At 39.5% G+C, this 10,266-nt stretch overlaps 1 protein-coding gene across 1 annotated transcript; it reads right to left on the bottom strand.

Annotated features, from left to right (window-relative positions):
• Positions 1-5,990: 5,990 nt before the first annotated feature.
• Positions 5,991-7,733, bottom strand: LOC101473583 (regulator of G-protein signaling 13). The gene is made up of 5 exons (XM_004567118.3): positions 7,564-7,733; positions 7,405-7,464; positions 7,241-7,302; positions 6,981-7,147; positions 5,991-6,870 (listed from the first exon to the last, which is right to left on the bottom strand). The coding sequence occupies exons 1-5, from the start codon at positions 7,644-7,646 to the stop codon at positions 6,685-6,687; spliced, it is 558 nt and encodes a 185-aa protein (XP_004567175.1). The 5' UTR covers positions 7,647-7,733; the 3' UTR covers positions 5,991-6,684.
• Between the last annotated feature and the right edge of the window lie 2,533 nt (positions 7,734-10,266).

A 10,266-nucleotide genomic window follows, 5' to 3' on the forward strand; every position in this document is an offset into this window, starting at 1 on the left:
CAGTCAACTGCCATCTTCCCCAGTAGGGCACAAGCATCGAAGACGTTTGGAAAGGGAGGGGGGATCAGTGTGTGCATATCAGTGTATGTGTGTGTGTGTGTCCAGAGTTCAGCTGAGACAGTGCCCTTCGCCCTGCCAGGCTAAGTAAACAGTCTTCCAGCCAACCCAGGTGGCCTTGCATGGAATGGGGGGAACAGTCTAATATATATAGTATATCATACTGTCATACTGAGGCAGAGGATGCCTTCTTTTGTGATTATGTAGAAGTTTGTTAGCAGGCAAGGGGGTTGCTTTTAAAATGTACTTACTCTAATTAGGACAATATGACTTTGAGTTTGAATAGAGTATACTCATTGACAGCATGGGAGCAAGTTACTCTGGATACGTCTGTTTTAAACTTGCTTAGTCATTCAAATAATATTTGAATTCTCAAATGGACATGTTTTTCAAAATATGTACAAACAGCAAATGATGGCAGTGCATGCATTTAAACCATTGATGTCATACTGGCTGGAACGTTTCCTTACATGCAGGTTCAAGTTTACATGCGCAGTCAGAATAACACAGCAGTGGCATGACTGGTGTGACATATTCTTCTATTACTGGATGTCAGATGGTTTGCTGATGACAACCACTGAGGTGTGAAACATGCACCACTATACAACTCTGTGATCACATTTATGCATTCAAAATTTGATTTGGGCATGTTTTGCAGCTCCAGGTCTCTGGTCTTGAATCAACAGGGAGATGAGACTGACTTCACAAGGAAATACAAAAGGGCGAAAAACAGGGAAGAGACGAAGGAAACAGGAAGGGAAATAAGTAGATAAGGAAAACATACATGCAAAAGGACTAAATACGAAAGGAAGTGACATGAGAGAAAGAGGAACAGAAAGGGAGGAAAAACTAAACCAACTGGAAACCAAGAACAAGACTATGTTCACAGAATAGTACAAAAATAAGAAACACATTAAGACTAGGCAATGCAGGAATCTCATAATATTCAAATAACTAAATCGGTAAGTCCCAAAACGCAGCAAGATCAGAAAACAGACCCCGGAGCATGACAGGGATGCACTTAGTTATTCAGAGGACTGCACAGAATCCTGTGAAAACATGATTGTAGCATGTTTACATCATTATAGCCATTACAATCTATTTAACAGGCATTACATTTGAAAGCAGAAATATTGGTTTGCTGGTGGAGGAAACGTCAGAGCAGAGCAACACATTCATATGGACACAGTGAAAGTACACAATAGGTTTCATGAAAATACATTTACTAACAAAAACTACAACATTGACTCTTAAAGAGAACATGAAATGCTAGACACACACAAGCTAATATACACCACTGAGCCCTGCTCTCAAATACTGACATAGATGTAACACTGGATTTAAGAAATCGAGGCTCAAAGTTCAAGTTTGAAAAACATGTTTAGCGCCATCTTCTGTGAGTACGGTACGTAACGTCATGCGGTTGGTCTGTTGCAGCTAATAGACTTACATTAGCTTATGTTAGCTAACTAGAGACAGATTCGCTGACTCAGAGGAAAATAACAACACTAAAACTAAAAATCAAAATGCTGTTTGTAAAGCACTTTATAAATGAGGATTGTGTAGAGGAGAGCCTGTTTGAGTCTATTAGTTTGAGTACTGACAGAAGACAGCCAAACTTTAACTTCTAGCTCTGATTTCTTAAATCCAGCTTCACAGACAGTCTAACATCTATGTCAGTTTTTGAGAGCAGGGCTCAATGGTGTATATTAGCTGTTATATGTGTAGCATTTCATGTCCCCTTTAACTAACTTAGCTGTCTCTAACTAATTAGCTCCTCTTTTTTTCTTTAACTTTTTCTTTAAGTTCAACTAGCCGTCAGTATGATAAAATGTAGATGTAAAGGTTCCTTTAACAGAGAATAATAAAAAAAACAGCTTGCATTTGTTTATCAGGGAATGATTGTATGAACAGTTAATACTCTGTAAATAAGAGACCTGAAAGACCAGACATATCAAACACAAACCGGTACAGACAAGTTTAAAGTTGAACTTGTGACTGAAACTAGGACATGATGCACGTTATCTGCGTGTGGTCTGCCTGACCAGAGTGTGCTTTTGTGACCAGGAAGTAGCTGACAGAGAGAAAGCAGCTAACTCAGTGTGCTTTCAACAATTTGTTTAAACTAATAGACATTTATTTTAATAAAAGAACCCAAAAGAAGAGAGATTAAATGATCTTACCTACTTACATGGTTGACATGAAAATCAAGAACAGGACCACATGACTAAATATGGATGCTTTGTGGGGCAGATGATTTTTTATTAAGGTCATTACTGGGGAAGTATGTAAACAGAAGCAGAGTAGGCGAGCAAAACAGCATAACCAGGTCTGCCCTCGCCTGCGTGTTACACCATTATCTACATAAAAGCAGTTAATTCACACGTATTTAGGACACAAATGTGTATGTTGATTGCAGAATACACAAAACTGTGACTGCTTCACATATGAGTAAAACTCCATTAGTTACAGACATCACAGTCCCTGAAAGCTTTTCTGTTGTGCAAGCCACTCACAGATAATTCTGCAAATTTCTTTAACACCTGTTGTAAAAAAAGTTATATATAACCTTCTTATGGTCCAGATCTAAACATGGGGCCTTCATTTGAATGGCAGGGTCATGGTCAGCAGTGTTTAATTGTTATTGTTTTACATAGTGCAGCAGTGGAAAGTATGGAAGATGAAAAAAGTTTTACAAGTTTTTATTTGCAATTCACATCAGCGCAGTGAGATAGCGGTGGGTTATTGTTTTCTTTCGCGGTCCATTGACCTGCAGGTCAGAATAACCTGAGACATTTTGTGCCTCAAATTTGGTTTTTGTATGAGTTGGCTGATGCGAACTAGGGCAGATTTAATAGATTTAAGACTTCACCCTTACTGTTACTGAGTTTAAAAAAGCCTATCTCATCAACTGTCTGTGTCTACGTTTATATTCTTTAGATTTGCAATGTTTGTGGGGATGAGGAAATATATATATATATATATATATATATATATATATATATATATATATATTTCTCCAGCTTCTCGTGTTCCTTATATATATATATATATATATATATATATATATATATATATATATATATATATATATATATATTTCTCCAGCTTCTCGTGTTCCTTATATATATATATATATATATATATATATATATATATATATATATATATATATATATATATATAAGGAACACGAGAAGCTGGAGAAATACCAAGGGCTCAGAGAAGAGCTCGAGAGAATGTGGAGGGTGAAGGTAACAGTGGTCCCCGTGGTAATCGGAGCACTAGGTGCGGTGACTCCCAAGCTAGGCGAGTGGCTCCAGCAGATCCCGGGAATAACATCAGAGATCTCTGTCCGGAAGAGCGCAGTCCTGGGAACAGCTAAGATACTGCGCAGGACCCTCAAGCTCCCAGGCCTCTGGTAGAGGACCCGAGCTTGAAGGATAAACCACCCGCAGGGGCGTGCTGGGTGTTTTTTTTTTAAATTTATATAATGTGTGTGTGTGTGTGCTGTCAGCATTAATCTCGTTAAAATGACGTTAACGCCATAACCGCATTAACGCGGCAAATCTCCGTTAGTGAGTTAGCACGGATCACCTGGTGCGTTGGGTTGGACGGCACTAACGCGTTAACAAGCTAACCATGCTAACGCGTTGACGCCGTGCAGCCCCACATACGGGGTGATCCGCGCTAACTCGCTAACGGAGATTTGCCGCGTTAATGCGGTTATGGCGTTAACGTCATTTTAACGAGATTAACGCTGACAGCACATACACACACACACACACACACACACACACACACACACACGCACACACACACACACACACACACACACACACACATATATATATATATATATATATATATATGTATGAATGTGTGTGTGCATATGCACAGTGTGGCCTGCTTTGGATTTAAACAAAAAATGAAAAATGAGCTGAACATATACTTCTGTCTTTTAGTCATGTTAGCAGCATGATCTTAAGGAGGCTAGTATCAGCTCAGCTCACTGTCTTTTGAATTAGCTTTAATTAAAGTCTGTAAGCCACTTCAGGTGAGTTGACTTTTGTACCGTGAGGTTCACTGTCGTCCTCCAAGCGCAGATTATTTTTAAGCATCACGTTTGGTAAAAGCAAATTTTTGCACCTGGCAGAATGTTTCCTCTGTGGAACGTGTTTACATGTCATTAAAATAGATGTAAAACAAAGCCTTCTTTGTTGAACTGGTTGAGCAAGATCTGTCACGTGCTGAAAGCATGATCGCTTCCATCTAATGACACATATGGTGGCTAAGAGTTTCATTGGTGACTTTTAGTCTTAGTTGCTGAGTAGTATTCTTAATGGGTAGTAGATAGTCATCAATAACGCATTGGTGATTAGTATCTCAGGGTGGTTAAAAAAGCACCCTAACTCACTTTTTCTGATAGTGGCTTATAATCATATGACTGACGTATCACCGGATCATCTTGTTGCCAACACACAGACCAGTGTAAAAAGGGAAATGACTAGCAGACAGCGGTCCATCCATGTCAGCCATGACTGACTAAAGATTAAAATAATAGTTAGAAGAATTTTTCAAAAAGTTCAGATCCTTTTGAAAGTTTATTTGACAAAAACACAACATGGCATTAGTGGTGCTTAACCTTTAGTTTGTTGTGTTTTACTCACCTGACAACCCAAAAGGTGTTTCAGGGTCATGACTGCTTACATATATGCCTCTCTCTCTCTCTTTCTCTCTCTCTCTCTCATTGTGTGTCTGCGCAAATTCAAAAGTACACAAGTGAGATTAAAAGAGGATGTGGTGGAGCAGTTAGGCCTAAACAGATCTTCCTAATTTCTGTAACCTTTAGCAGAGTGATACCTGATGTGTTCTCACAGATAAACTTCCTTTTTTTTTAAAAAAAGAAAAAAAGCCAAAATTTCTTTTTTAAAAAAAAGCCCCAACAAATCCAGTTTCAGTTTAAAACTTTTAGCTGCATTAACAGGAACATGCAACGGCAACATCTGGTACACTAATGAATGAGACACTGGGTGGCGAAAGGCTGAGCGACTTGCAGGATGGTGGGACGATAACCCGTTTAAGAACATGAAAGGCCGATGACACATGAAAGGCTGATGTAAGAACAGACCGTGTGTAGGTGGAAGAATTTTGTAACAACCTGTCTGCTCACGTAGCACTCGAAATTGCTGAAACCTCACTGATGCTCGATGCATATCATGATTTTGAACTATAGTAGTAACTTTGGCAGTCTCAAAGACACCAAGGCTTCTATTGGTTTAATGGCATGGCCGGCATTCTTCAGTCAGTGTAAACAATCCATAGTGCAGCTGCAACAGGCTGATACAATATAGAATGCTTTTTATATGGACAGTTTAAAATGAATAGTTCTTTGTGATGGTATCCCCTTTTCACTGGGGAAAAATGTATATTAAGGAGTTTAAAGGGATTTTTTAAAAACCCTGCTGGCTCAGCAAAACATGATTACTAAACTTGCTACTTTAAAATAATTGTCAAAAAAGCAAAACAAAGGAAACAAACAAAACGATTAGGCTCTCGAGGTCCTCCTAATTTTCAGTGTGTTTGCATTGAGCTAAACTAAGCTAACGTAGTTATATGAGGCCAGCTGCTTCCTGTTTACATCCTGTGCAAAGGATTTTTTCTTAAAAACAGTTAAAAAGAATTACTTATATAACATGGAAAAGAAATGAGGCCACAGTTTCAAGATTAGGTGTCCTGGTACGTTGTGCTGTTCTACATATCATAAACCCACTGGGTAGTAAATACTATAACTGTGAGACAGTTTATGAATGACTGAGAAAAAGAAATGAATGAACTGCTGACTAAGTCACTTCCTGTATTCTTAAAAAGGTGTTTAACTAAAGCTTAAGCAGCTCTTCTTTGTGTCTCAAAAAAACCATGTAGTCACAATGTACATTTAAAACAGTTTGTTTTTATTATTTGTCACAAACCCATTTATTATTCACATTCGCAAACTGGAATACATTTTTTTTAACATATAGCTTATAATAGATTACTATCATTACAATGTATCGGCTTACTGTGTCAGCACTGATGTCACTATGTAAAAAATGTTAAATTCACAAGGCTGTGCATAATATCCACATCTAGATACATCTACTTTTTTATTGCTTTAGTGAAATAACAATAAACTTCAGATGATGTGCATGTGCAGATATCGGATTGTGCAGTTTCATTTTGTGTGGATGGCGTTGACCACACATGCTTCCTGGTGCCTCACTCAGAAAGTCCCCAGCATTCTCTTTAGAGAACTGTGGCGTTTTGGGAAAGCAGTCGTGACCTGTACACAGCATTTCCAAGCACACTGTCTGCTTCTTAGCAAACTCTTCTCACAGATTTTCACTAAAGTGCCGGCTAAGTCTTTTTAACAAGTTCAGATGAGGTCTTAGCCACTCCCAATTTATTTTCCAACTCTTTAGAAAAGTATGAATGTAATGGAAATAAACTGGGTTTAGTTTTGGTGTCCATCACCACCAGTCTCAGGACAAACAAGCAGACGTCACGGCTCCTCTCAGGTAGTCCAGTACTGGGCGTAGCGTCAAAGTCCAGCTTTTACACACACAAAGTCTCAGGCTCCACTTCTTTTTACATGTTCACCGATTGTGATGTGGAGTCCGTTAAAGTCCTGTAAATGTCAGACTTGAGGAAACGTGGGTAAGAGTCCCTCTCCATTAACCCGTAGACGATCTTTTGAGCGTCATCAAAACACACTGTAGAAGGCGCCTCTATGTTCTGCTGGATCCTTTCCCTCGTCTTTTGATCAATGTTGATCTGGAAGCAGAGGAAACATAATGAGGACCAATGAAGAAAAACTAAAGCAGCCAGCGCTCCTTGTTCTGTAAAGTGCCATAAATCTGTCTGGATTATCAAGAGCTACATACCTCTCTGGGAGATTCAGCTTGAATGTAGCGTTTGAAGATCTTTTTCGCCCTGGATGACATCCTGAAGGAATTTCTTATCTTCTTAAACTCCTCACAAACCACCCAAAACTCAATGTTTTCATCACTGAACTCCGACTTCAGGAATGCCTGGAATATCTTCATTCCATCTAAAGATGGTAAAAAAAAGATCTGCAGTTAGCCATTGTTTTTCGACATTTAGTGACTAAGATGAGTCTGAGACAGTGTATTGATTAACTTACATTTGGATGAAAGAAGCCTCTCAAGTGATTGTGACCACTGAGACATATCTTCAAAACAAAGCCTGTAAACGAGGAGAATAAAGTTAGCACAGTTATCCATACATGAAGCATAAAATATGAGCAGGGTTTGCTTTTAGCTTGTAGTTGAGTTTTTTCTCACTTACCCCTCAGTTTTTGTGGCTTGGGATGATTTACGCTGCAGCCGATACTTCAGGTTTCCCCCTCTGGTTAATCAAACAGAAATGAACAAAAGTTATTTTACTTATATTCAAACAAAAACAAGACAAGATGTAATGATATTGATTGGCCAGAATAAATTTTACCTGTATTTCTCTGTCTTCTTGTTGTCAGTGTCCATGTTGATTTGCTGAAGCTCCTTTGTTGGAGATGTGACTAAACCTGGCATGGCAACAATTCTTTGCACATGTATGACTAAATGTTGGGCTCTTAGAGAGTTATGAGATCTCTAACTGCGTCTGTTTGACGAGCCCGCGCAGCGTTGCCTTTATATATCTGCAGAGACGAACGTCACATTCTGCAGCAACCACACGACAAAGAGGAAGTTGGGGAATGACGCAAACGAGCAAACAGACAGACAGCAAATAGCTACAGGTTTCTGTTCATACTGTACTCAAACGTGCATCATTACTTGTTTGGTTTAAAGTCAGTGGATGCAAATAGGCCAGTGGAAATTTCTGCAGCAGATAAGCAAATGCTTTAATCTCTATTCCACTTTGCCTCGAGAGCCAGTACCACTGTTCTAACTTTTGGAAACATTAGTGAACTAGATGCTGAGGCTATTTCAGCTCTCACAGTCAAATTTAAACATAGCATGTTCTTGCTCCTTAGCCTTGTTGGTCATTTGCATTATATGGGCCAAAAAATCCACTGAGATAACGAAAGACTGCATCTTTGCATTAGCTAAAGCAGCGGTGTCCAGTTAAATGCAGAAATTCCTCTGCTCTCTTGAAATATATATTGTATTTTTTAAAGAAGAAACACGTTCCTGCATTTGAAAATGATAACCTCTGAGTTCACTACAGTCAGAGAGTCTGGCGCTACAATTGTGCGTACACCACCATGAGCTCTAGCCTCTAATACAGGAATGTCAAACATGGACAAAGAGTGAAACTCAGCCCATTGGCTTTGCAAGTGTAAAAATGATCTTGTAGCATGGTTATGAAAATGCATGGAAAGAATAAAAAGATATGTCTAGATCTTGACAAACTGTTTCAATCATAAAAAGTAAAAGAATAGTTTTACAACACATGTGAAGGTTTGTACTTTTCTTATGTATGGTTAATAAGTCTCTGTAGATTCTCAGTCATCCAGGACATGGAAGTTCTAAGTGGGGGCTGTCCCTTTTGACACCTTGCCTCATCACATGAGGCAAGGTGTGAAAAAAGTTGGATGTAAGCCTCAACACTGAAGTTTACGGGAAGCCAACACACATACAGACCAGTAGCTACTCTTTGACTGCCACCACCCTCTGGAATACAAACTTGGGGTTATCAGGACCCTGCAACACCGGGCAGAAAACATTACCTCTGAGCCCGAAGGAAACAAAAAGAAACACACACCTAAAGAAAACACTTACAACATGTCGTAATTTCAACTGGGCCTTCATCAAATCAGTAATGATCCACAGTAAAGGTCAGACAACAACTAGCAAGAAACAGAGTGACAAGCAGAACAATGTTGTCATCCCTTATGCATCAGGTTCATCAGAGAAACTCAGGTGAGTTTTCTCTAAGCACGACGTCTCAGTGCACTTCGGACCCAGCCACATACTCAGACAAAAACTGGTTTATCCCAAGGACAAAACTTCCAAACACAAGTTAAGGAATCCAGTCCACGCTGTGCAGTGCGTCAAGGAGTGCTCGGACCTCTACACTGGAGAAACCAAGCGGTCAGCCACTTCAACAGTACAAGACTCAGTTGAACATCTGCACCCAACTGACAAAGGTCACTCTTTTAAGGACGCCAACGTTCACATTTTGGACAGAGAAAGACAAGTAAAAGAGGCCATCTACATCCCTGTGAACGACCATTATTGAACAGAAGGAGTGGATTATGTCACCAACTGCCTGCCACCTACAGTGCAGTCATGAGCTCGCTTCCCAGGTGTCTCAACCCCAAGTCACATCTTGCATCAGGTGACCTCAACAGGTCACATGATAGAGAAGCGCGAGATCTCACAGTGGTTACACCTGAAACCTCCAGTGGTATCACCCACGCCTTTGTTCAAACCTTGGCTCATGTGATTAATAGTGAGTACCTCTTAGGGACAGCCGCCACTAGGTATTAAATACCTGTGACCCTCTACCTTTTGTTTTACAACTGAAGAAGCCTTTTGGATGAGAGCTGAAATGTCTTCACAAAAGCTTGAAGAAGTCAAGTTGCTCTCTTTTTCAAGCTCCTTAAACTACAGGTAATAAGATATCTCACATTTAATATGAATGGCTTATTAAATGTGAACTTTCCTTGTACTGCATCACATGAAAAGAAAGTTAGGTTATTGTGCAGCTCTTTTACTGATCTGCCCACTTAATATCAAATTGGGGTACATCTAAACCAGGAACCAAAGTGACTTTGACACCACGGCTCTATTTGCTAAATCTTAAATAAACATAAATTGACCTGACGCAATATCATAGTTCTGCTTTGGCTATTTGTAAATTTGTCAAAGCTAACTGAAGACCTTCGTTCTTTAGTAGCATTTGCTACTTGCTTCTATCCATCCATCCATCCATCTTCATCCGCTTTATCCGAGGCTGGGTTGCGGGGGCAGAAGCCTAAGCAAACTTGCTTCTAAATTCAGATAAAACTGAAGTTATTATACTCGCACTATACTTGCACAGAGAGGCTCGCTTGATTGATGGGGTTTCTCTCTATTATTGTGGGGTCTCTATATTACAATACAAAGCACCTTAAAGCAAGTTTTATTAAACTGAACCAAACTGAACTGAATTTGCCATTGTGGGAGTTACTTAGTAAAAGTTTATCCCCCCCTTTGGTGTTTGCAG

Source organism: Maylandia zebra, linkage group LG18 (genome assembly GCF_041146795.1).
Source record: "Maylandia zebra isolate NMK-2024a linkage group LG18, Mzebra_GT3a, whole genome shotgun sequence".
In the NCBI taxonomy this organism is placed as follows: domain Eukaryota; kingdom Metazoa; phylum Chordata; class Actinopteri; order Cichliformes; family Cichlidae; genus Maylandia; species Maylandia zebra.